The sequence below is a fragment of the Notolabrus celidotus genome, chromosome 6 (assembly GCF_009762535.1).
Source record: "Notolabrus celidotus isolate fNotCel1 chromosome 6, fNotCel1.pri, whole genome shotgun sequence".
Lineage (NCBI taxonomy): Eukaryota > Metazoa > Chordata > Actinopteri > Labriformes > Labridae > Notolabrus > Notolabrus celidotus.
The window spans coordinates 14360095-14388062 of record NC_048277.1 but is presented as its reverse complement, the minus strand read 5'-3'; the positions used below and the strand labels follow the sequence as shown (position 1 = coordinate 14388062).

The 27968-nt window shown below is 39.6% G+C and overlaps 1 protein-coding gene across 1 annotated transcript; it reads right to left on the bottom strand.

The window, feature by feature from the left end:
- Positions 1 to 491: 491 nt before the first annotated feature.
- Positions 492 to 26210, bottom strand: si:ch211-236l14.4 (SITS-binding protein). The gene is made up of 10 exons (XM_034686099.1): positions 25380 to 26210; positions 23761 to 23932; positions 13238 to 13445; positions 11675 to 11825; positions 8444 to 8641; positions 7790 to 8058; positions 7555 to 7691; positions 5298 to 5419; positions 3413 to 3592; positions 492 to 3248 (listed from the first exon to the last, which is right to left on the bottom strand). The coding sequence occupies exons 1-10, from the start codon at positions 25848 to 25850 to the stop codon at positions 3075 to 3077; spliced, it is 2082 nt and encodes a 693-aa protein (XP_034541990.1). The 5' UTR covers positions 25851 to 26210; the 3' UTR covers positions 492 to 3074.
- Positions 26211 to 27968: the final 1758 nt, after the last annotated feature.

Genomic DNA, 27968 nt, shown 5'->3' with positions numbered 1-27968 from the left:
TATGCATATAGGTTTGCTTCAATGTCTTAGATGAGAGGTAGATAGCTACCAACAGCTCTCTGTTAATTTAAACTCAGCTAATTTAGTCCTTCTATTTAATCTCTCATCTGCATTTGAGTTGATGTACTGTAGTATTTAAGGGATTCCTCGTGGAAGTAGGAACTGTTGTTGGCTGGATCACACAGAGAATTAGCAATCAGAAGTTAACTCTGATTTGCTGTTGTGTACCCTTTACTTAAATCTGTGAGCCTCTCCGGCTAACTTAGCTTATTTAGCCTAATAAAGAAACAGCTGCCACCACCACAACCTAAAGAGTCTAGTTCTTGTAGCTCACTCACTCTTAAGCTGATAAATCAGTCATCAGCAAAGTCTGTATATAGCTTCTATAACCAATGGTTTAACCACTGCCGTAATCAGTCAGACACATTGGAGCCGACTTTCAAATTTGGTGACTATAAAGCAACCAAAGAAAACTAAAGACCTTTGGGAAGTGAAGTAAGAAAATGTAAACTTTATTGCAACTTTGTCATTCTAAGTTCTCTGATTTACAGAATAGAAAAACACTTGTAATGGCACAGTCATCGTAATATGTACATTGCTGATACTGCAATAATCCAGACATTTGGGTTGCCCAGATTTAAGAGTGGCATATTAAGGCACATGGTTTGCTCAGTCTGTAGGAGAAGGAATAACACATCAAAAGCTTTTCCTGCAACTTAAATGAGAGCATGCCACAGCATTCAATGAAAGGCATCAGAACAGGAACTTGAAAAGTCCCTCACTTCAAGGGCTCGGTTGGGAAATCACAGTTTGTCCATTGTACATTCAGCTCTAGGAGAGATTAAGACGTCAATATTTAGCAACATATTCTGTTGCACTAAGACTTTGGTGATGTGCTAAGCTTCAGAAGACCTGAGTGTTCGAGTTGATACAGTAAACTTAATAGATCAAAGTTACACAATCAATTTAGTGGTAAAGCATTCACTTAGTGATATTTCACTCTGTATCATCACTGCTGGCCATTTAAGGTTTTGAAGAACAAATCAATAAAGCAAAGTTACTAACAAGAGCACCATTCGCTTACTAACTGTACAGAGGGAATTGCATTATGGTAAAAGATAGATACACTTGCATCAGCTAGTTTGTATACAGTAACAAATCAAAATCAGTTTTCTCATTTACATACCATTTGCTTTAAGTGTTAAGTCAATTTAAAAAGAATTAGTGGCATGAGTAAGTCGGCTAAATAAAAGTATACAATGAGAGTCAAACTGCCCAAATAGTAAGCTTAGTGACTCGTAAGCTGAAATTCAATTACACCCCAGGGCTGACAAAAAGTGGTGAATGCAACTCTGTGACATAAAAGCGTGAGGGAGTGTTTTGATATTTATGACATATAAAAAGTATCTTATTGATCATTTATGGAGTCTTCAGAGCTTTTCTGCCCAATATCCTTCTGTTGGAAAAAGGTTTGACATTGTAAGAAAAACAGTTACTTGCTTTCATGTGAGATTTTGATAATAAAAAGATACCACTCTAATATTTTTACAGTTAATGATGTCTATAGCAAGGACATGGTTAGGTTATGTGGAGATGGTTAGCAAATTTAGTGTAAAAACAAATACCTGGAGAAAGTATATACTTCTGTAAACTAAATATTCAGGCATATACATATTTAAAAATATGTAATTTGTACCCTTTTTGTCAAGGCAAAGCAATTTATTTATCCATTCTATATTTGTTTGTTTTGACAGGAACAGTGTAGTGCTATTAAGCCAGATAATGAGTCTTTCAGGTCAATCTAGCTGTGGACCATGTAAACATTTTTCCCCCAATGTTTACAGTCTTGGCTAACAGCTAAAAGCTCAGTCTGGCCCTGGATTATGCTTGCTGTTTACCAATGCTTACAGTCTTAGCTATTAGCCATAACATGTCTTAGCACTATGCTTATCCAGATGGTTGTAGTAACTCAACATTTAGTCACACAATTATGAGAGTGTTATTTGTCTCTTTGTCTCACTCTTGAAGAACGTGACGTACATGTTTTTTCAACATGTCAAACTATCAATCAAAAATCTCCTTTTAACCTTTTGCGGCATCGTCAACAAGGCTAACTTTGTAACCTAATTTGGCACACATGAAGATGGAGGAGTACATCAACACAATATCGAAAAATTAAGCAGCTTCTTTGAAAGCCAGTACTACAGCAGGTTAGTAAGAAGGTAACAGCTAATCTTAATTTAAATATAGCCAGAGTTACAATTACAGTGGCTTGGCCTCAAGTTTTTCTGGCCTACAGTACTTAAGGACATAGAGTTGTCCAACAAAGTGGTATGTCGATAAATAAGTTAAACTATATCAAAAATAAGTGCTAAGGGGTGATAGGTTGTTGACTGTAATAAGTAAAGCAGTGAAAAACCATAACTTGAGGTACATTCATAAACATCAGACAAAAGGCCTGATTAGTTCAAGTAAAAGCCTTTCTGATGAGTTAGCAAGACATAAAGTACCATGGTGTAATGGCCTTGGTACAGAGCTCTCTGCCGGCAAATTTCCACCCTACAAGCATTTCCTCCTGTGAAATCCTTTGAAACATTTCCCGTTGTCCTTCTCTATCTTCATTTGGTCTTCTTGAGAGATTCAGATTCTTTTTAAGCAAACAAGGGGCTTGCTTTGTTCCTCCTTATCAAGAGAGCCAGCAGCAAATCAAAATTTAAAGACTGTAAAAATGCAGTACGTAAACACACAGATTTCTCCAGAACTTAGATACAAACAAAAGCAGAGAATAATCAAAGAGTCCAGAAACAAATCAGCCAAGAGGTAAAACTGATTAACACTTTAAAAAAAAGGATGAAAAAAAAGTCACAAAGGAAAAAAATACAAATCATTTTTAACTGTAAAGTGCAAGTATAAAAAAAAATCTTTCTACATTTTATCTCAAGACAGGACCTTGAGACAGGGTCAATGGTCTTTAGTGGAAAAGTGCAAGTTGAGAACAGCACAAAAAAAAAGAAGAATTTAATTCAAAACAGTAACAGGATAAGTCAGGGGACTCTGTGAATCCGTCATGTGACTCAGCTCCTCCGTAAGAAAACAGCCACTTCCTCCAAGGCCACAGGGTAGTCCTGTAGGAACGTCCCCCCATTGAACACCTGGGCGTTCTGGCTGTCCAGCCACTGAAAACCCCCGTCAGGTAAATAAATATCCCTTTGCAGTGCCCCTTTCTCCATCACTGGAGCCACCAGGACCTGGAAACACACACAGCAGTTTGGTAAAACAAATTCAGATGTAAGGGAGTAGTACACTTAATAAGCGAGACATCAGGTTACTGTTGGGGGGGGGGGGTGTTAGGTCATGCACTATCAGATACCGAGACACTCAATCTCTCCCCATCAGAACATCATTAAGTCACCTCGTCGCCGATGAGGAACTGGTCATCGATGGTGAAAGTCATAGGGTCACTAGGACTAAGCCACCAAATTGGACGGTAGATGGGGTTTCCCGTTATTCGCCACTCCTCTGCACACCTCTCTATCAGCGGTACCACGTCCCTCTGGTGCTTTGCTATGTAGCTCCGGGTCAGGTTCATCACCTAATAGAGGAAATACAGTGAACATGTCATGAATTGCAGTTAGAAATTACAGACTGGCCCATAGAAGTGTAGTCACAGTCGGTCATTTTGAGCCCTATTTTAACACAAACCACTTACGTCCATTAGCAAAGTATTCAGCCAAATATATTTTCAAGAAATCTAGAGCAACTGAGAAACTGAAACCCACAAAAAAAATAGCTGTTTCCCTAACTCAATCATCTGCCACAAGGATTCAAGGACAAAAATATTATTGACAATGAGGCCTGCAAAAGACTTTTGTGCCATCTCTATCCTTAGACATGCAGACAGAGCCTGAGCAGCTCTTTGTTGACTCAGTGGTTTAACTCTGTCCGAGTCTTCCTTCTGTCTCCCTACGGCCAAACTACTTCAGCATTCCTGGAGGGGTCACATCCTCTTCAGTGTCCCAAGACAAAAACAAAACTTGACCGCGTCTATAAAAAATGTATTTTTACGAGTTGGGATGGAGAACATTTGCAGGAATGAGCTTGAAGTTGCTGCCAAGTTTTGAGTCGATTCATCTCTAATTGTAAAGCCAGGCATGTGTGTGGCTTTGAGGTTTTTATGCTATTTGATTCCAATTCGGTCACTGCTGTGACCTGACTGAAGTAACACACATTTTGGAAGTAAAGGTGTGCCACATGTGACAACAGTAAAAGCTATAAAAGAAGACTCATTCATCATATGTAGGAGTCTATTTTCCTCTAGAGTTTCTCCTTAGTCTCCCTTCATCTGAGTTTATAAGTTTAAGGCCACACAAGAGACCAAAATGGAAAACATTGCTGCTGTCAAATGTCTCGCTGTCCAAAAGGCCTATTTTTATCTTTGTCACGCAACTCAAGTCACAACCAATATATTCTGCTGCCTCAGTCCTCTCGGTGTGGAAAAAAAAAAACAGTCACTCGCTCACTCTCTGTCACACTTGTCAATTACTCATGGAAATCTTAATTGCCACAATCAAGTATTTTCCAAGACTTTTCCTCAAATTCATTATCATTCCTGCAGAAGTGGCTCTCGAGAGTGAGGGTGAGCTGTAAATCTTGGGGAGGGACAGTAATGCGGAACAGATGTACTCGTAACCACAGGTGATGTCAAGAGGGGGCCAAGCAATCGCTCCCATTGAGAGGAAAAATAGCCTACACAATTTTGAGAAGTAGCAAGTGCTTTTCTGTTCATCAACAGGAGACTGGATCCCATGTTTTTAAAGGTATTAATATCTGTTACCTAACTCACTAAGGTGGTATTCTTTGTTTTCCTGTCATACAAGAAAAACTCTCCACTTCATACTTCCAGCAGAGAGATCCAGGGTTTAGTTCTGCGTCTCCTGCAGGTCTGAGTTTTGATAGACCAGATCTTGTGCTCCTCTCCAAACACATTGGTGGGTACTTCTCAGAACTGATCTCCAAACCTGATGAAAGGCTGCTGGGTCAATAAACTCTCCTCTCTCGAGCCTCCTTTATTAAGTAAGCTTATCCACCCTGCGAGACAGAGGGATAATCTCTCTCGCTTTAAGACGATTTATTGGCAGTATTCACACATCACCTCACTTCATCTCTCAACGTGAAAATCGTATTTCTCAGTCTGGAGAAGAATGCGTGTTTCAGAGACTACAAAAAGTAATCCAAGTCTGATTTTGCAGTGGGATTTTTGGCTCAAGATTTGTTTATGTAAAGTGCTTGTTGCATACCCGGTCCTCTCCAACGACCCAAGGTGGTGTGTGGAAGCTGATAACGGGGAGAAAGGCTGCAATCTCCAGCCACCGGATGAACAACTCCTCATCTGTGACCAGATCTCCGGACTGGGAGCCACCTACAGGGAGAGAGAAAAAATTAAGAAACATCAGTTGAACACTTTTACTCAATTCTTACTCAGACTTTAGACATTTCCATATGTGAACATTTTCAGGTTGAAAGCATGTGCTGTTAGTCTCTACTTAAACTTTGGACAAATCCAAAGACCAGCTGAATATCCATAGACTGGACAAACATTAAGATTTCATTACATCTTAAGATATATGAAGACCACTGACTTAATACACTAGAAAACAAAACAAACAACAGTTGATATGGAAGAACATGCCAGATCTTGCAGCTAATTTGTCATCATGTCAGAAAATATTGCAACTGGCAGAGACTGTATCTAAAGACATAATTTCCTTAAGTATTACAAAATATATAATGTGTGTGCAAAGGGCAAGAACCAATTGAACCAGACCAGTGCTACTCCAGTCCAATGTGTCACACAAATCATATAAACATATAAACAATTAGTTTGACTGTGGTGACCTGTATTAGTACAACCCCAATTCCAAAAAAGTTGGGTTGCTGTATAAGGTGTTGATAAGAAAATAGTTTCATAGTTTAGAAATGATTCCAACCCTATATTTAACTGGAAATAGTGCAATGACAGCATATCAGATGTTGAAATTAAATTTTTTTATTGTTTTATGAAAAAATATCTGCTCATTTTAAATTTAATGCCAACAACATGTTTAAAAAAAAGTTGAGACAGCAGCATGTGTTGCATGTGTTGCATCAGCTCTTCTTTTATGGTAAATGGTAAATGGACTTGTACTTATAAAGCGCTTTTCTAGTCTTTCTGACCACTCAAAGCGCTTTTACACTACTCGTCACGTTCACCCATTCATACCCATTCACTCACTGATGGTAGAGGCTGCTATGTAGTAAGGAACCGTCAGTATTAGTTGATCACATAAGTACATATTCACACACGTTTGAACAACAGAGGGAGCAATTTGGGGTTCAGTGTCTTGCTCAAGGACCCTTCGGCATGTGACTGCCGGAGCTGGGATCGAACTGCCAACGACCGACTCTACCCACTGAGCCACAGCCTTTATCAACACTCTGTAAATGTTTGGGAACCATCATGCTTTGTCATATGTTTTGTTTCATGAAGTGCCAAACGTTTTCAATAGGTGACTAGATTGGACTGCAGGCAAGCCTATTTCACACCCTGACTCTTCTACTACAGAGCCATGCTGTTATAATACGTCCAGAATGTAGTTTGGTATTATCTTGCTGACAGGTTTTCCCTGAAAATGGAATTATCTGGATGGCAGCAGACTGTATGTTACTTGAAAACCTGTATGTATTGTTAAGCATTAATAGTTATTTTCCAGATATGTAAGTTACCTATGCCATGGGCACCAACTTTTGATCTGTGTGCTGATAACAAGCCGGGTGTTCCCTCTCCTCTCTTGAGCGGAGAATGCATTTCCTAAATGAATGTCAAATTTTGATTTGTTTTCTACTTTACCTCAGTCCATCTCAAATGCGCTTGGGCCCAGATAAGTCCTCAGCATCTCTGCATCATATTTATGTATGGTTTCCTTGTTGCAGGGTACAGTTTTAACTTGAATTTTGTGGATGTAGCGATTATGTAGTGTAGATGATGAAAGCCCCAAATTATTTGTAGTTTTATGCTAAAGAGACATAAGGAACTATGGTATACATTTTGAAGTTGGTGAAATATTTGCTCATGCAATCTTTCAGAGTGGTGAAGCTCTTCCCATCTTTATCCCATCTTCCCATCTTTATTTCAGGGAGACTCGGCCTCTCTGGAATGCCTTTTTTATACCCACACACGTTATTAACCTGTTACAAATTAATGTTATCAATTGGGAGATGTTTGTTGAGGTGATTTTGGCACAACATAACTTTTTCTGTGTTTTATTGTCCCTGTCCCAACTTTTTTGAAATGTGTTGCTGGTATAACATTTTTCAGTTTCAACATTTACCAGAGGAATTTGGAGTATTTAATGAACTTTATTGTTGTGCCAAAACAATAGAAGATACAATATGATATGACCCCTGTCTTATGTTTTGTGAAACAAAGACAACCCCTTTTTTATAAGGTAAGGGAAAATATGAAGTATATCTATATGCTATAAGAGGTGATAAGTGACCCATAGGCTGTGGTATTACCTACTGCATCAGGAATGAGGAAGTTGTATCCCAGCAGACTGTGGTGCAGCAGGGAGGGAATGATGCCTCTTAGGCCCATCAGGCTCCAGTCCGACTGCAGGGGGGCCATCCTCACAAACAGAGGCTTGTGACTTGACCTAAGTCACAAAAACAACACCAACAATGTAAGATCCTGTTGGTTAAATATTTCAGCTGATAGTGAGCATAAACAAAATATAAGGTTAAAGGGCCTTACCGTGTGCCTGCTGTCACAATGGTGGTGTCTCCCATCTTTGTGGCTACATCAGCCAGTAGACTGATGTAGTTGTCCCCACTGAGAGCCTGTGGCGATCGCAGTCCTTGCTTCTCAAACAGATTCCCTTCGCCCCCTTCCAGTATGACGTACTCCATCCCCAGATGGGCCTGAAGGGATCCCACTCGATCCAGGAACCAACTCACTGCTCCTGGGTTTGTGATGTTCAGCTTGACACAGAACTTCCCTCGCCACTGACTCATCACAGGGACCTAAAGGATAGACATCACACAACACAAGATACACCACAGTTTTTTATTTCATTGCTGATTGATAGTGATCAGCAGAAGATTTTCCAGGTTCAGCCTTGTTCACAATGCTCTACAATCAAACTGCAGCTCAAAAATGGAGGCAGGCTTCAGGGCAGATGGAAAGTGTCCACTCCGGAAAAGTTTGGTGTCTGGTTTCTTTAATAAAGACTGGAGTGTTTCCAAAAGTTCAGGAAAGTTCAATGTTCCAGACTTGGAACTAGTTTCTATGAATGGATCAATCACACTCATTTTGTGGGAAGAACTTTTTACCACTACAACAACCACAAATCAATAGACGACTGTGAGCACAGCTGAGTGCTTCAAGAGATCATGACCCGGGTCTTACCAGCTGTCCCTGAGGGGCCGAGGGCAGACTGAGCCAGTAGGCCTCGGTGCCGTCCATGAGGGAGGTGTGGAACTGTGTGGTGTCCACGGCCAGGAAAGGGGACAGGGTGATGGAAATGTTAAGAAGCTTGACAAGTGGGAGGTCCCTGGTCAGTCTCTTGGACATCCCCCTTCTCCTGCTGTTGAGGTAGTCATGGTCCTGCAGACACACAGAAACATACACTGTTATAAATGCACCAGCAGTTGATTGACTGCATGTACTAAATGTTAAAAATGTACTTTAACTACATGATTAACCAATGGAACAGCTTGGAACTTTATAATAATATATATTGCATGCAATGGTTGCTACATATGGACGCATTGCATTTGAAAACTAATAGCTTTGACAATAAACCTATGTCAGAACCATTTAACATAGGCCTTTGGAATTTACATGGTAAAGCAGGTTTTAAGTTATATAAGTTTGGAATAAAACCATGGAAGAATACAAAGGCTGACCTTCGGCAGTGAACCTGCTGTGGGAAAAAGGAGCAGATTATCACAAATTATGTAATTTATAAGAACATTGTTTTTGTCCTTTGAACATTTAATTTTGTGTCACGTTTTTCCTGAATTTAAAGTTGAATTCTCCAGAGGTGTCAAATACTAAACTACTGACAACAAAGGCTAGGTTATTTTCTTTAAAAAAGTTAAAGAAAAGGGCTGCATTATTAAGCGTCTCAGAAATAAGTTCAAAAACATTACAAACTTATTGATAATCCATATTTTCCAAAGCCAGAGTGTTATTCCAAACGAATATGGAGAGTGGAAAAGAAAGGTTGCAGCGTGGCTGTTAATTTAAGAATACTTGTAAAAGCTGGAGTGAAAGAGAAGCTTAGTTTTTACAGAGGATCATTGTTGCCAGTCACACTTCTCTAGAACCTTACACCTAAAGTTCCTGAAGTTTCCATACAGCACTGAACGCTTGGCTAATTCTTTGTGCCACTTATTGAGAGGTACTGAGCCAAAAGTGGTGTTAAATGTCTTGGATTTACCAGAAAACTTCAGGGTTATGGGAAACTCATTCACCAAATGGCATCCATCATCTGACTTGTTATTATTCCCATTTTCCCACTTTTTATCATCTCACACCTTCTGAACTCGTACTAGTGTGCATGTTTATAATAAGATGCCTGATCTGGACTCCTCTGATGGACCTAATTTGTGCAAAGAAACGTCTCCCTCATCTTTCAGGTCAGACAGCAGCATCAAACCGGTGTCAGAATCACCCACTGAACCTCATCTTGGCTGAAATCCTGCCATATCTCAACACATCCAGTTCTTCTCCGTCCCACAGCTACCCCACTCACCAGAGCAACCTGAGATCTGTGAGGAGAGTTTCTGTTAGTCTTCTCTCAGCTGTATTTGTTCAGTAATGGAACATCAACTGGTATTGACTTAGATCCACTTTAAATGTGGTCCTGCTGGTCCTGTTTCCAGGCAGTTCCCAGTAACATTCAAAGAAAGTAACTGGATAGATGTCAAACAGCAATAAACATTGGTATGGGGGGAAGAGAAGAAAACACCAAATATGGAGCAAGTATAGCAAAATAAGTTCAGAATATTAGAAAAATATTACACATTAGGGACATAATTTAAAAACTCTCCTGCATAATGTGTCTTTTGGACTCTTTGCACAGATTTTCCAACATGAAGGCAAAGCCTCTTAGTCATTTTTTTTCTCAGTTTTGACATTTCAGTGAACCTGTCCTTCCTCTTCCAGCTCTCTGTAGATCCACTTAAGAAACTCTTTCATCTCTATCCCTGCCCAGTTTTGAGCTTCTGACAGATAAACCATCACCAGCCTCACAGCCAAGAGGGTCCAGAGGAGGATTACAAGACCCTACATATACACTGTGCAAGAGCTGACGAGATGAAGAAAGGCTGATTGAGAGAATAAATGTACCAAAAAATGATGTGCATAGCATCTGGCTAGAGTAGCATACATTGTACTTTGTTTCCCTGGTTTAAAAGTTTGGTATACCATGACAAAATCCTTGATTCAGTGCAGACTGATGGATTAGAGGACTGTTGGTAAAATTTTACGAAGAGATGTCATGGTGCAAAGTTTGTAAAAGAGGAAGAGATGAAGAACAGAACACTATACTATGGTTTGACTGTAGCTTTGAGACCTTCAAAAGTCAGCCAGTGGTAAAAATGAATTAAAATCTGCTCAACATCTGAATCTCTATTAACACTTGAAAAACTTAAAGGGTTAAGACAAATAAGAATTATACACCGAAAGACTGCAGTTACAATCAATCTAATGTAACCACTCAGTAGATCACAGAGGGTTCTGGTTCCCAATATATCATGAGTTTAAAAATGCAACAACTGCAAACAGTGGTTCATTCAAAGTCACTTTCAGTGTTCATTTAAAGTCACTTTCACATTTACAAACTGTAAGGACAATTAAAAATACAATATTAATTTGGGTCAAAATGATCACAACAATATACCTTCCTTGCCATAAAAACTGTTCAGACGTATTAATTGAAAGTTTCCTTTGAAAATTGTGTCTATCTAATCTTTTTTTTTTTGCAATATTTTGTGATGGGATTTTTTTTGTTGCTTTTATTGGATAAAAAATTTGACAGCAAGAAAGGGATAGGAAATGAGTTGCATCAAAGGGCCTGGACTGCAATAAATCCCAGACTGCTGCAATAAGGACGTGCACTGCAGCATCCAAGCTGCCATGATGTCCCACCTAATGGCAAGTTTAACAGTGATGCAATTTTAAAAACTAAATTTGTTATGTAATATTGATCTTTATGATTGTCCTATGATAGTCATTTTAAAGGGTCAAAAAGATCGATTTTGATTTACAACAGTATATTGTAGTATACTCCTTCAAAGGACATACCTTTACACGTACAAATATTAATAGCTCTACTCTCTGGGAATAAGGCATCTCTCAGGTTGAGTTTAACTTAAATGACCAGAGCCAAGGGGACGCTGTTCTCAAAATATAAGATCAACTACAAAGCATAATTGAAAAGGTGTCCATCAATAAATTAATTATGTGTATTAACTTACTTCAAGCAGTGTGACTGACATTATCACTTAGATTAAATCTACCTCTTAAAAATTGGCTCTGCTTCTTTTAGGTGAAACTCCACAAACTGAGAAAGCCCCAGTAAGCTGGTAGAGACAACACATGTCAGAAGGGTGAGCAGCAGAGAGTTCGTACCATATCAGAGAGGAGGGTGGTGGAATGTTCATTGAGGCTGATGACTCCCTCCCCCAGCTGGTGTCTCCTCAAGCGGTTAGAGAAGGTCCTCAGCTCCCTCTCCACCTTCGGCCCTGAATCCACACTGCTGAGCAGCTTCCAGAACGGCAGCCTGTCAAACACAAAGAGGAAACATGCACAATGAAGATTAAATTCAATTAAAAGATGTGTGTCCAACAAAAATACTTAATAATGAATAATACCCAGGAACTCATTTTCAATGAACTTAACGCTTCTTTGAGTCTAATGCTATCTGCATTTCCTCTAAGACCCATGACGTTTAACAAATAAGTCTGCAAAGCCCACCCTCTAAAGGCTCATTAATACCTCCTTTTTCTGTGAAAAAAGGAAATGACCATTTTACACAATATAACCATTACTACCACATACTTCCACACATCCTTTAGGCTGGAATGGAAGTTAAACAATGCAATCCACTATGGGGTGGGTGAACAAACCGGTCTTGCTCAGACCCGATCTTGTCCTTCGCTGCCGTCTAACATGTCTAACTGCTTGGTAAAGGTAGAATTATATAAGTTTATAGTTTCTAATAATTCACTGTGTATTAATGACAATAGTGTACCTCCATCTCCTTCCTATGTGAAATGTGAAGCCAAAACACTGCCTATAGATGGACCCTGACATACTGCAAAGGTGAAGCCAAGGCATGCAGAGGTGCTCTGGTGGAGCCATGAGACCATCAAATCCCTTCCATTAACCAAAACAGGCATTCAACTTAGTGATAAAGCAGCAAAGGTCTCTCAGGTCAGTACAGTCTATAGCAGGACAGATTCTTGTGTTGGTTTGAGGTAGACGCTCATTGTGTTGCAAAGTTCAATGACTCATGGACTCATACAGGAGCAGAATATGCTGCCATCCCTCTGATTTAAATATTTGGAGCATCATGACACAAAAATCTAACAAAGGAGACCCCAAACCGATGAGCAGCTGAAGTCCTCTGTCAGGCAAGAATTGGGATATTCCCCTTTCAGAACTCCAGGAACAAGTCGCCTTGATTCTCAAATGTTTACAGTGTTTTTAAAAGAACAGATGATGCAACACTATGGTAAACATGCTCCTGTCCCATTTGTTCTGAATAATGTTTCTGGCACCAAATTAACATATATTTTTCTTAAAATAATGCTATTTTTTTTCAGTTTTAACATTTCATATGTTGTATTTTCAATTGAATAGAGTTTTAATGATTTGAAAACCAAATCCAATTCTGCTTTTATCAACATTGTATGCATCGTTGCAGAATTGGGGTTGTAACATCAACAGCATTATATTATTTAAATATTACATTGAGTAAACATAAGCATTCAAATCTTAAGTATTCTTAAATACAAGATCAAGTAAGAAAGACAGAAATGTAGTCCCTGGTCCCTGTGGTCGAAAGGCACTTAGTTCCCCAAGAAATTCCTATTCCATGGGAGCAGTTCCTGCAGTTAAAACACCACTTACGACTGCCTAAATACCCACTAGATTTAAAACCCCAGTATTCCCAATCTAAACCAAACTTACCACAGTGCTTTCATGTTGGGCAGCTCCCTCCTGTGCTGGGAGAGCTGTTGCACTGCTTCCTGGTGTGCAGCTTTCACATCGCGGGCCACACACACAGTGTACTGCAAAGGTAGACGCTCCATACTGGGCAGTGACTGCAGGCAGAACTGTTGTCTGCTGTCCACCCCCAGCTGCAGGGGGATATCTGGAGATACAAGCACTGCTACACCTGCATGGAAAAAAAAGATGTAGAATATGAAATTGTTACATCATGCTTGTCAGAAATTCATTGAGAATTACATAAACAGATTATATAATGATTCACTTGAACTAGATAAGCTGATCCTGGATGCATAGCAATAAGAAGGAGCATACGGATGAGATTCCTCTTATATGACATAGTGCGCAAGTGTTACTGAGACCAGGATGAGAGTGACGGATGGAGTGTTGTAGGCTGTGTCAGCTGATATTGCGCTGCTCAGATGTGAGAATAACACCCCCTAGAATGAGATATAGCAGTACGCAGTTAGATGAGTTTACCCTGCTGGCAACTTCTTCATGGATAGGTTTCACTGCACAGCAATGAGAGGAGGGTGAAGTAGCCAGAATGTATATTGAAAGTGGTGTCAGAGATGAAAGTCTGTTTTCCTCATTTAAACATCCTCAACTGTTTTCAGGCATCTCTTGTTTACCATACACCTGCCATGTCCTCTAAGTGTATCTTACTAACTAAGATCTCTCCCTGCTAGTTTTTGTGCTCTCATGTCTTGCAGGTTCATGTTGCCTTGAACCTGCTGGACTCCAACTGGTACACCCTAACCCTAACCCTAACCCTAGCCTGTATTACCTGTTGTAATTTTTATTACTGCGATGAATCACCAAGTCTGTCTCTATCCCCGTCTTTCTCTTTCTACCTCTCCTTCTATACCACTTTCCTAGCCAAGCCATTAGTGACAGATGGCTGTTTATCATGACTCTGGTTTTGCTCGAGGTCTCTTCTGATAAAAATTAGTTTTTCTGAGCCACTGTTGCCAAGCGTTTGCTCATTGGCTGTTTAACATCAGATCTCTTTATACATTATAATAAAGACTCCAATCTTGACTTGTTCTGCACGTAAAGTGTCCTGAGTTAAGTTTTCTCATGATTTAGAGTCGTACAAATGATTGATTGATCGATCTGTGATTAAGTGAGTCCTCTCCAGCTATTTAAAAGTTTCTAGCCAAGGGAAATCCCGTGTTCCTTTCCCCCTGTTTGTATACACATTCTTTCTGAGGCCATGTGAAATGATGAGATTATGAGAAGCAGATAATCGTGCCCGCAAATGTAGCTGCCCTGCAAGGAATGCCTCCTCCCTCTCAGGTTACCTCTTTCCCTCCCATACACACCACTTCTCACCCGTCCTGACTCCCACCTTCTCTCGCCTGGCTTCAACTCCCTTACGACTCTTCTTTTGTGATCTGTCCCACCTTAAGTCAGCAGAATGCAGCGCATTCAACTTCAATTGCTCCAGGTTTTACTCAAAGCAACACCACTGGGATTTGGGATTAAACAGTAAATGTGCCGATCAGATTACAAAAATCTGTATTGAAACAGGCAGACAGACTTTGAACCCGGGCCGAGAGCTTGGCTCACTTCACCCCACCTCTCTAGTTTCAAAGGGTTCACTGTTCTCCTGCAGGCTGGGACCAGGAGCAGACCGGATACTCATCTACCAGTTTATAATCAGATTAATAGTTGCAGAGATTAGTAGCAAACTGCATAAAGCCCACCCGAGAGCCTTTCACCTCAGGGTGATTCTCACGTGTTTGCAATGGATAATGTCAAAGAGATACTGGTAACTCCTCAGCTGCCTCTCACAAGGTATTAGGTCACCTCCTTACTGCCTGTGACGGATTCATAATGGTGGACAGATGTAGCTTTTTGCAAGGAACTGGTCTTATATTTTAACTGTGTGGTATAATTGCATTAAGGTATTTTCAACTAAAGGAAAGGCGGCATGAAACTTTGCATTTTAGTGAGGTATAATAACAGCAGCAGAAGTGGGACAGGGGAGAAAATATTATAGCTTTATGGGAGAATAGAAGAGGAATGCAGGCAGTGGAAATAGAGGCGACCCAAGTACACCAGACACCAAGCAGTCTCGTAGAATGATGTGCAGATACAGCAGACTGCAAACTGTGTGTATTACTAAAGTGCACACAGGGTGGAAAGTGGAGTTTAAGTTTGCAAGCATGACTTCTTGAGTCATATTTAATTTTTATGGGAAATGACACTGCAGGGCCTCCAGGAAACGGGACAATCTGGAGAAAAGCAGCTGTACCTTTTATTCCATCTGTGACTAAACATGCAGTTTTGAATGTAAAAAACAGTCATTCCTGATAAAGTGTTTGAACAGCTCTACTCACACTGTATAAACTAGTGTGTATTTCTACAAAAAGGGAACTCCTGCTTGAAAATGGGCACTTATCAGATCTGTATGATCTGTACGTTCACTCTTCTTTGACTCAAAGATGTATGTAGCAGACTGTTGCAGGAATCAATAAGTGTTATTTAAAGAAAGTGAAGCAGGTTTGAGGCCTTGAGTTACAGCCAAAGTGGGGTGCCCAAGAGTTAAAGGGAAAGAGAGAGGGGGGGACCCTATTTTTAGAACGATTCCTTAAACACTACAAGCTTCCCCTGAAATATTTTCCACTAGCTCTCAAAAGCAAAATTATATGCCTGACCGAGCGTATCCCCTCACCTTTAAAGCAGCCGACCGGCAGAAGTTAAAATGAATGAAGTGTAACGATCTGACACACATACACATGCCTGGATTTTAGGAGAGCAAGCGCACAAACCCAGTAACCACAGATCACCTCATCTCACACGCATTCACACACTTCCTTTAACAGGAACCTGAAGACTTGCAAGAAATATTGAGTAAAACTTATAGGGCTGTAAAAGTCCTGCACTTCCTCTCGCACCGTCTGAGCTTGACGTTTGTAGGTGATAGCGTTTGTGACCATGTGCACCTTCAGGAAGGTTTTCATGTGGTGTCTCGGCTCTCGCACAGACTCCCTGCGGCTGTGTTCCAGATGGGCTGCACTCTTTTACCTGTCATATTCGTGCTGTTATTTATGACACCTGCGCACACTTATAGAACTGACCGGGGTTGTAAAAGGTGCATTCAACACCAGCTCTGTGTGTGAGTCTGCAAATGTGTGTGCATGTGTGCTCAGGCATGCATTTCCTTAACAATGGAAACTTAGTTTCTGTGCCCAACCTCAAGAAATTGATGGCCACAAAACTGGGATTTTGCCATGGCAGTAAATTTCCAATTCCACTTATTGAAAAATAATGAAACACACAAGAGACGTTCTCTGCACTCTTTGTTCCATCAATCAGTTATATTGTTTCAGTAGTAAGATGCCGCATTATGATCAAATATCATAAGTATATATTTGTTTTCTGGCTATTAATAGATCAGATGAAAATATCCTACACGAAAGTACTTTGATAATAAAATGTGTTGTATTCATTATCTAGTTTCTTTTTCTTCTTCAGTCTCAGCTGGTGAGGGGGCATAATACTTCAGTAAATGATCATTAGATATTTTCAGACAATGCTATCTTTTGGTGATTTTAAATAAAAGTAAATCTCGGCAGGAACTTTTCTTTCCCCTTAACTTTATGATTCATGTTTCTTTAAAGGCACTATTACTACACCAGATGCTGTCGTATCAATCCTCCTTTTAAAAAAGTCCCTCTCTAATGTTTCCCTGATGGAAAGTATTAGGTAGGCGATGGAGTGTGGAAAATGTTTGTGGAATGGTTTTCATACATTAGGCCTCTCATACAGGAGATGACAGGTTGCTTTAGACAAAGCTTTACTTGGATAAGTGAGTCATTGTTAAATTGTTTCACCTCTGACTCGTGCACAGAGAGTCGAAGCATCGGGGCAGCTGCTGTCAGGGGACCTTTGACTTACACCGGCGCGTGTGTTGGGACAGTAGGGAAACTGAAGCTTGGTATCTTTGAACAAAGTGTTTTGAGCATTTACCTCTGTATGAGTATGACTCAGTGATCTTGTGATGAAATAGAGAAGCAAGAAAAATACTTTCCTTGGATTTTAGAAACTAAAAGGCTTTGAATCTGACTCCTTAACTTTCTATTGAAAAAAGATCAATGAGTGAATATCTTGGGGCCTGTAAAAATAACTCATGGTCCAGTTAGCAACTTTTTCTGAACATTTTAAGCAAATCTCAGGATCTTAATCCACAGATGATACTCTTTATTTAGAAAGATATAATATACTTAATTAATGCTGAAGTCTAACTTAGGTAAGTAAAAATCAAATCAAATCTTTTTTTCTCTTGTTCTCTTTGCTGTTGCTCACCATGAAGCAACATAATTAAAATGTTCCGTTACATATTATTATCTTCATCATTATGCAGTTCTGTTACATCAAATGAACTTAATTAACTGCGATTGAATGAGAACTTTCACCCCTATCTGCCTGTTGAGCTTGCCCACTTTCCTCTGAGACATCCAATGACAAAAAGTTAAGTTATTGTGTCTTAAGATTCTGTGTGGAAAGTATGAGTCAGGGATCCAAAGTAAAGAAACCAAGGATAGAAGATAGTGAACTAAAGGAGATAACAACTATATCAAAAATAATTGATGGAGAGTCCAAAACCACCTAGTGTGAGGTCCTTTCAGACCTGGTTCTCATCTGTCATGCTGACTTCATTAAATGCTAGCATAGAAAAAGAAGATATGAAGAGACAAAGCATAAACTACTTTTATTGGAAGTGATGTCAGCACAGTTCGAGCGGTCACACTCACAGCCAGTCCTTATATGATATGATGCACTGAGGAGACCTTGATAGGGGTCAAGTTATCTGATGTAGATGTACAAAATTATATTCTAGGATTCTAAAAAGATTGTATTGAGAAACAGTGTGACAGAATATAATACAAACACATGGTAATGCATCAGATCACATGCTGATTTAAAATAAATTGCAAACTCTTTCTTTCACTATAATTGTGATAAAGTTGTGACCAAAGTGTTGGCATAGCTATTAGCTCTGAAATGACATTGACTATTGTTCAGCTGTCGACGTTATGTTAAACAGCCGTCACCTCTAGCAGCAGATACATTTTCAAGTCATTCAAAACACTGACGGCTGTGTCACAGAAATATTCTCCACAATTCTCAGCTAAATTTAACTTTCCAGTGTTGTAAAGGTATTTTTGAAGGCAACATAACCATTAATTCAGGCATAAAATAACTGCACTTTAACTTAATACTGCAAAATTTTTTTGAAAAAAATGTGTCTATGTCTATTAAATACAGATTAATCTAAACTGATGTTAACAATTATAGATGGAATAATTTACTTAAAAAGCAATTTTAAGCAATGAGCATGGTTGCAAAAAACAAGGAGACAATTAAAAGACCTTGTTTATGAGCTTTGAAATACGAAGTAGTTGCAAGTGAAAGTATATGACGGGATGCTTGTCCTCAAGAAAATCAGGAATAAAAATCATAGAGAAAATGTTGTTCCACATGCTAATGAAATAGAATAAATATTGTCATTTAATGTGGGTTGATTTTGTTCTAAATACTGAGACTTGTTCTCCTCAAGTAATCCTTGGTGTGATTTTAATACAGGAGAAGGCTTCCCTTATAGTGAATCTGTTCCTAGTAGCCACGTTGTTTTTGTATGGATAAAGACAGGTGGGCCCATGACAAGTTCCTGCAGACGGCTACACTCTCAAATGTCACTCTGTCACTGCACAGTTGAATTTATCATCTCTACCGAGGCCCTGCTTTACTTTTCTTCCCCCTTTATACTTTGTTACTTTTTTTCATGTTCAACGTGAACTATTACTGTACAGTCTAGAGTCATTGTATTCTAGTCTCTCTGTGTCTCAGTCTGTCCTGCTCATGCTTTAACTGTCCCCAGGAGTCCTCTCAGGCTATCAGTCACAGATCCATATTCCAAAACACATTTATAATGCGCTCCTGTGACTAACTAGAGTCAGTGCAGACAGGTCCCATGCTAACGCAACCCCTCACATGTGCAACAAAAATAAGTTGCAACAGTCAATGGGTTCACACAGCTGTGAATCTTAATATTACTACATTACATCATGCTCTAAAACTGCAATATATTTGTTTTCTTGACAGTGCTTTAATAAAGTCTTTATGCAGAAACTCAGATTTTTTGATCCGTTTTTTTATAAATAAAAATGTAACCAAAATGGTCAGGACATGGCGTCTCTTTAATATTTTTATTTGAACTGGAGTGCTGCCTTTCAAGAATCTGTTTTGAGGAAAACAAACATACTGAGCCTCTTTTTCAAAGCCAGAGAAGTGAACCAGCTTTCTCATTTAAATTTGTAGCTAATTTAAATTGTGAGCACAATGGAAGCATCACTTTCGATGTTTTAATGCGAAAAAAGTGCTTCAAACATAGACAATCCAGATCCTCTCATCCTGCTGCAGACTATGAGTTCAAAGTAGGTTTTTGTGGCAAAACTTATGGCTCAAGTACAAATATATACTTTAAGTAGAGTCACTTCAGACATTTATTTTCACCCTTATTTTGGATTTTAGGGTTAAGAAAGAACTTCAACATACGAGAGGTCATAAAAGTTTTTTTTTTGTGAGACATTTAAAGCCAAAACTTTTCTCTGTATTTCTTCTTGGAAATATACAAATTGACACAAAATATGGTTATAAATACGCATTGTAATAAGTCAACATAAAACATTTTACACACTGGCAGTGATTTTTGGTTCTGCATGCAATTAGGTTTGGCTAGTTTCCATCCAAAATAAACACATTTCACTGCCAATACTTGGAAGAAATCAATAATCTGCTTAAGTCTTAACTCAGTTGCATAATCTTACTGTTTCCCATAATGATCCTGTTTCTATCCTCACATAGCTGTGGATATTTTCCATAACAAAAGCTGCTATAATTGCTTTCTGTCCCTTTGCTTTTGACCACAACAGAAACACAGTTATTATGACTGCACCACACCATGCAATGTGTTTCTATTCTATCCGCAAATGTGATGCTTTAGTTTCTGCACTGACCAATGCTTTTGGAGAGAAGACGATGGTGCAGTATGATATTTAAATTTTACTAAAGCTAGGAGAGTTACTGGAGGCCCTGATAATGATTGGGAGAGGGGGTGAGATTCAGGTTCAGGATCTATACCTGGTGTTTCTCAAACCCCTAATTAGTGAAACACTACAGAAAATATTCATCACATTAATGCAATATTTGTGTAACAAAGAGCCACAGACCCGAGGAGGGGTTGGAGGCCGGCTGATGTTGGTCGCCAAGTTGAAAATGCTGCCTTAACCTAACTTTCAGTGGTCTTTGGCTTCCTTGCAAACAGCTACATTGTATCACCCTTTTAGTCAACTTAGCCATGCCCCTAATAACACAAATGTTTGCATTACTCCTAACCCCAATATCTTTAAAACAGATGAGGGATGAGTTACAGAAATTTTTTTCCCCTGTACAGTGTGTACAAATGAAGAAATTAGCCATTTTTTACCAAGCTGAAGACATGTTTATTTCAGCTGTAAAAATTGGCAATGTTCATCTGTGTTAATGGGACTGCCTTTTGGAAACAGTCTCAAATTCACACTGTAGTTTTTTTGAAATTTCACAGACATAGTTTCTAACTCCTGAAGTTGACTATTGAAATTCTACTGAAGTAGAGGTAAAACTGCGAGACTGTGAATCTTCTTAAGATAAAGTAAGTATGGATGACTTGACAAACATAGGCAGAAAAGCATATTTTCCAAAGTAATTATTGAAGTAAAACCAACACGAAACTGTTAATGTTTGAAGTGATTTTGTTGACACTACACTCATTTAGGATGAAGTCTATTGAAAATCTTTGTAACATTATTTTGTATTGCACTTTTTGAACACTCCCTCTGCCCTCTGGTCACAGCCGGCTGTTTATAGAGACAAACGTAAAAATTGTCCAGTGGGACGGCTCGTACTGATGAAAATCAGGTTGTAGCTCATTGTTTATCTTACTGTGGCTGGGCAGATGTGTCCAAGTTGTAAAATAAATGTTCCACTGATGAGTTATTAACCCTGGAGGGCCAAATCTATGAAAATATTTCCAACTATCTTCCAACTAGCTCTTCTTCTCTGCTTGATGTTAGACCAGGTGAATGTTGGGTGGTGGACATCAGCCCATCAGTTAGCAGTTGAGGCAGTTGATTGAATGCTTGTGTCATTTTTGCTTTTTAATTTATTTGTTTTTACTCAGTGTCTGCTCCTCTGGAAATAAAGTGTGAAGTACAATACTTCCCGAAGAAAAAATGTCAGTCTCCACTGTCTTCACTGATTTTAAAAACTATACTCAAAAGGTAATAAGTACACAAAAAAAGCTACTCCATCAAAGTAACATGAATAAATATTATTAATGACTCTCCAGAGGTCAGCTTTAGAACCAAAGCTGAGCCCTTTGTTGTGAATAAAGCAAAGATGCTGATTTGCAAGAGCGTGCTCAGCCCAAATAGTATTTCATTAATGGTTAAATGTTGATGTTGATGATGATGATGATGATGATGATGATGATGATGATGGTGATGATGATGATGATAATAATTGTTGTTGTAATTTCCATATCATACAGTGGTAAGTACTAGTGGCTGCAACTAACACAACAAAAAATCCATAGCAGAACGATAAAAGCAGAGCATCGTCAAATCGCCTCTCACACTTTATCTTTCAACTCCATCATCCTTCCTGGGCTTCTGTTATCACACTAAAACAAGTGTGAACATTCTCAGTCATCCAGGTTATGGTAAAAAAAAAATGTGTTCACTTCGAGAAAAGATCTGATGAGTGTGTGATTTTAAGGATTAGTACACCACAAGACGGAAAATGTACAAACTTTGGAAATCAAAATCCTCAAACATTAGATAATCTTGACACATAATCGAACTCTGAGGCACAACGCTGTTCTTTGATTTTTTTTGGCTCAATTCAATCCAAATAATCTACACATGATCATTTCTACAGATTCAAAAAGAAAAGAAGCCGAATGCATATTATACATAATACATTTTAACTGTGAAAACGGTTTTCCTTGTGACAAATGTGAACATTATGAACATCTAGGAGCTAGACATCCTTGAACTTTAAAGCAGGATATCATGTTATATGTATCTTTAAGGCTCTGGAAGGCATTGTTGTCATTGCTGAGCATCAGTTTTCTCTGTCAGGGGCTAAGTAAAATATGTGTCTCTGAGTGGTTACCAGGCAACGTCCAAACTGTTGGGGATTTCATCCCTTGTGCATGTGTTTTTTTGCTTTGTGCAAAGCTGGACAGAGAAACAAAGGGTTACAGGGTCCTGAGCACCACTGTCGTCCTCTCACAAGGTGGAGAGGGGTTTAAGTCATGTGAGGCTGTTGTTAAGCCGTGTGCCACTGTGTTACATAACATCTTCAAATGTGCACTGTTGGATGTGTGTGTGTGTGTGTGTGTGTGTGTGTGTGTGTGTGTGTGTGTGTGTGTGTGTGTGTAAAAGTGTGGACATTTGTTTCTGTCAGTATGTAAATGTGTGTGACGCTACTGCTAACTATCAATGAAGTACTTGCAGATGACTCATTAAGTGTTTCATGTTTCATTGAGCTGGTAAAAATTATAATTCTTAGTCATTTTTTGTCGGTCTGATTGTAAACATAAATATTAAAAAAAAACCAAGATCTGTGCTGCAGGTCAGGAAGCAAATGGGGCTGGAGAGCAAAGTCCCTCCAGGTTAATGCAATACTTGCATGCACGCACACACACACACACACACACACACACACACACACACACACACACACACACACACACACACACACACACACACACACACACAAACACCACACGTTCCTCATCAGTCACATTAACCATTCACATCCGCCTGTGGTCCCTACCTCCCCCCTTTGGCCCCCCAGGATAAAATCTAACACCCCCGAAAATAACCTGGTGAGTTATAAGAGTCAGCAGGGCCTTCATCCAACCTGCTCTTTTAATAGAAACAAAAGGCAATTACCTCGGCATCCCTAAGAGTTAATTTAAGATGCTAAAGGTGGTTTGCTTCCCTTTGTAGTCTAATCTGGAAATTAATAAACCGACGTGCCACAGACAGTGTCGTGTTGCGCTCTATTTGTGGGGTGGCCAGGCAGTGTTGTGTGTGTTTTTAGGGATGCTGGTTCTGGAGGTGGTGGGACTATTTTTCTCATCTCAAACACAAACAACGACACGCATGAGGGGCAGTGGAAAGAAAACACAACAACAACAAGGGCTTCCCTCTCGCCCTGGGATTCTCGCCCCACATTGTACACCCACTGATGTGGGGTCAGATTTCCACAGCCTCTGTTCTAACCCTGCAACAGAGGCAAGTGTGGAAAAAACAGATGACCTATTTGTCATTGCATAGATCTAAAAAGCTCTGTCAGACCTTCATGTGAAGAGGAACTATGAATACACTTTTCCTAAGGTGTCTCCAGTAACAGTAAGATCTTACCTGATGAGCCCAGGAAGTAACGTTCCAGGGCTGAGCCGAAGCCCGAGGGATTGTCCTTAAGGTTGCTCACAGTGAATGGCTGCATGGTGGCGTTCTGATCATTGATAGGCCAGGTCTGACCCCGGACACTGGCCCCTCCATACCAGGACACATTGGTCATGGAGAAGCAGTCCTGAGGGGATGCCACATTGCAATGACAAACAAACACAAGAACAGAGTAAAAGAGCTTTAAACACATAAGGATAGGAGGAGGTTGAATTTTGTCTCCCTTAAAATGTTAAATTTTAAAGGTCATAAAGAATTTTCAGAAAAAAATTGAAGAGTTAATTTTTTTAAATGTAAACACCCTCAAACACATTTTTATCTGAAAACCCACATACAAACATTCAAGTTAACAATAAGAAACAGATGCACTATCAGAAATGACATGAATGTAAGACGAAGATGAATTTCAGTGTCAGGGGAAGGATAAATTCTATTTTTTGACTCCCAGTTAGAGTTGCTGTTACTTCAATGCAGGCCACAGAACGTATGTGATGGCTGGTATGTGAGTCTATCTCAGAAAGCATCGCACGCACGAGGTGTTGAATGACAAAGCGTTTTCTAAGAGAAACCTTGTCCTCCCTCAAAGCGCCTTTACGCGTGGAAGCCCAAATGCGCAAACACGGATCTTAATCGTTTAACGTCAGCAGATCTGTTGTTAAAAAAGTTTCAAAACAGGTGCCAAGTGGTCACCTGAGAGGTACTGGGCAAGGTTTCTGAAAGGAGAAAAATCAAGGCTACTCAAGTTTGGAAAGATTTCCAGTGAGCAGTCGCGCCACATGACAGGGAGTTATGGCGAGGAATGTTCCAGAGGGGACAGATTAACCTCCCCAAACATCCCAATAGTTAAGTGCCTTTGATAATTAAGCTGGGGGGAAAGTACAGTTAGTACTGTGCATGTGAAAAAAAATCAAAACAAGTGTGACGAAGCAAATCTCAAACGAAATGTATCCCACTCAATGCAATTTAGCCGATCACCATGAAAGGTAAAGGATGAAGGGAAATAGATTTTCTTAAGTCATTAATCAAAATAGTCTCTCAGACATCATTAGTATGCTATTTTTTAAATGTTTTGTTGGGATTTCATTGCTAATTACATTAAATTGAAAAAACAGCACATCCTACAAAATGCAATCATAAAATATGTTGAAATCAAATCCAATCAGTATTGCATTTTTTTATATGAATAATATGAGCCAAATTATTCCTAAACTGTACACAAAACCTGCAGCAGAAATACATGATATTGATGCACTTTTCAGGATTTAACAGTTCTGAGATCTCACCATTTTTGGTAGATCAGCAAAAATATTTAGACTTATTTGTATGACAAAAATTCTGGATTTTAAATTTGAACATAGGCCTTTCTTCTTTAAAAAATAAAAATAAAAATAAATGAAATTGTGCAGGTAGGCTATACCAAAAACACCACACACAATTGCATGTCAAGCTGAGAAAACTGCAATTTGAGCCATGAGAGCTCCAAGCGTTAAAAGTATTTTTGTGCATCACATTTTGCGTACATTTAACATTACTACTTTTATCAGCCTGTGAGCGTACACCAAGGGAAACCTTACCTTCAGCTCCACATGACAGTGCACCGGTGCCCAGCTCATACTATAGCATTCCGTCTCCGTCTCCTCATTCACCTCCAGAGAGATCTTCACCTCGGCCACTGAGTCCCACGTGTAGCAGAACTCCGTTTTATTGAGCCAACACAGGTTCCTCACAAAGGGAACCTCGATGTCAGGGTTCCCTACATTCCCGACGTCTATCTCCACATAGGTCTTGTCCTCCGTTAGTGTCTGTATGACCAGCGAGTGGGTCCGTCTCTCCCAGATCAGTCCGCTAAAAGTCCCCCTGAGAATCCAGTTTTTGTTGGGCTGGTCCACCACTTGCCAGTATATGATCCCGATGGTCATGACAAAGAAGACGGCCACCCCGAGACAGGCAATAGCTCCTTTCCAGGTCTCGTTCATCTCCTTCAATCCCGTGTCCCATGTTACCTCTGGGATGGGGCTAGGGTTCCTATTTCGCGCGTGGGGCATGTTGTTTTTTCAGCAAAGAATCAAACACAAAAAATGCTGCAGAAATCTCTGTGCGTCAAAGATCTCTGTTGTTTCATCATGTCATGGTGTTTTCAGTGAGGCTACAGGGGAAACCAGCCTACTCTTTAATTTTACACTGTTTACACTGTTGGCTTTTTTTGCGCAATTGTGCCAGCAACAGAGACCTGTCATGTGAAGAAGGCTGTGAGAAAAATAAAAATCCCAGGGCAGTAAACCAGTATGAATGAATAATTGACTTACCACACACTGCTGCTGTTTTAAAAGAGTTGGATTTGTCAATTGCATTGGCTGCAGTGAGCTCGTGAGCAGCCCCAAGCCGGGTTTGGCAGTAATGCCTACGAATAGCTCCTAAGACGCTCTCTTGCTTGCCCTGCACTTTCTGACGTAACGCCGGGTTGTTTCTTCAGGGGAAAGGTAGAGAGAGGGAAATGGGGGGATCAGGAGGGTTTGGCTCAGTCTTGGAGCTGCCCGCCGGGGCGAGGAGGCCACGGACAGCCTGGAAGGGAGGGACCCCCCCACGCGTGCTTGCAAACTCTCTGTGCGCTCTCCGTGCGTAAAGACTTTGGAGACTTGTCATCCGGTGGTTTGGTGGACGGCCAGGGGCGTCAATTGGGCATGGCACGGTTTGCCTAGCCTTTTCCAAATTTAAATCTTGTGGTGTTAAACATTTTGAAGGGAGCAATGAGTGATGCCTGAAATTGATTTTAAAACCACAAGCACAAGAATCTGAGTAGTGGAATATTTAAGACCAGAGCTATGTTTGTCTTTGCATTGAGTTTAATGGGGTACACATTATAAACTTTTAATCAGACTGAGTAAGACAGATTTTTAGCAATTATTAAGAACCCCGTTGTCTCAGGAATTGGAGTTGAAATGGTTTGGATCGAGGAACTTGCATGCATGTAGAATTGTCTTTTATGAACTGCCTTGCTCCAGTTTGAAAAGAGAGATGCATCACTTAACACCTAGGAAACATCACTGTTAAACCTACCAGTGCTCTTCAGTTTGAACCACATTACCAAGTGTTTATTTGTCAGTACAGGTTACTTACACTCATTTTTTACCCTAAGTGTATATCAATGTATCTTTCAATGTGGTTCAAAATATTTGGAGAATCCATTTTCAGAATAAAAATCTTAAAAATCTACAGGAAACCATAGTCCTCATTGAGGTAATAATTTAATTCACATCAACATGTTTTAAGATATCAAAATAGATGGATGGATCATTTGAATAAAACATAATATTATTAAATCTATAAAATATTTGCTCCCTCAGCAGGGGTGTGTCCAGACTTTTCAGACTGGGGTGGCCAAACTGGGACCCTGTCTTTTGTTTGTGTGCTCTTGTGTCCTCTAAAAACTACAATAAAGCTTTGCTGATTAATGTATTTTTGACATTAATCAGCAGTTTGCTTCAATTCTTTTGCTCTTACTAGTAAAATAACATTACAATTTAGTTAACTAGTGAAATCTATGACATTTAGGACCTTCATTTATCATCTCTACTTCACTGATTGTTCGCACCTGTTTTGAAAATAAAGTATTTTCTAAAATTTAAAGCAACTGTAATGAGTTTTTATCTGGTAGTGGAACAGGCTGAAATCAATATTGATGCCTCTTCATAATCTACAATGGAAACCCGACTAACAGTGACAAGTTTGAGTGCTTAAATGTAGTCATTTTTTGTGCTTGCAACCACCATGAGGGGGTAGGTGTCGGTCAAGCCAAGCCACAGCATGTTGAAGAAAAAGCCTTTTTCATACTTTTTCTACAGCTACGTTTGTCACTGAGTGATACATAAAAAGTTGAATAGACACAGAGGTTACAATTCAGGTCAGGAACACACTACCAATACATGTACAGGAATCAGGTAATGAATAAGACCGGTGCAGTGGCGTGTCCAGAGGGGTGGCATTGGCGCCCCTTGAAATCTGATTAGCCACCCCAATATCATCAAGGCTATTTGCCTTGTCTGAAGCAGGACTTAAAATTGTGTTCAAATCTTCCATTTCAGCAGTATTGCAACAGGCGGTTAGCTTTCTTTGCATTTAAATGTAATTGTCTTTTGTTGGGGCTGTAATTGGTAGAAAAGTAC

What these genes read in the sequence shown, in the direction of transcription:
- si:ch211-236l14.4 (XM_034686099.1), bottom strand. Translation starts at nt 25,850, where the DNA reads ATGCCCCACGCGCGAAATAGGAACCCTAGCCCCATCCCAGAGGTAACA. An exon ending in CGGCCCCTCAGGGACAGCTG is followed by an intron (nt 8,059 to 8,443) that starts GTAAGACCCGGG and finishes TCTATCCTTTAG; the next exon opens with GTCCCTGTGATGAGTCAGTG. An exon ending in ATTGTGACAGCAGGCACACG is followed by an intron (nt 7,692 to 7,789) that starts GTAAGGCCCTTT and finishes TTTGTGACTTAG; the next exon opens with GTCAAGTCACAAGCCTCTGT.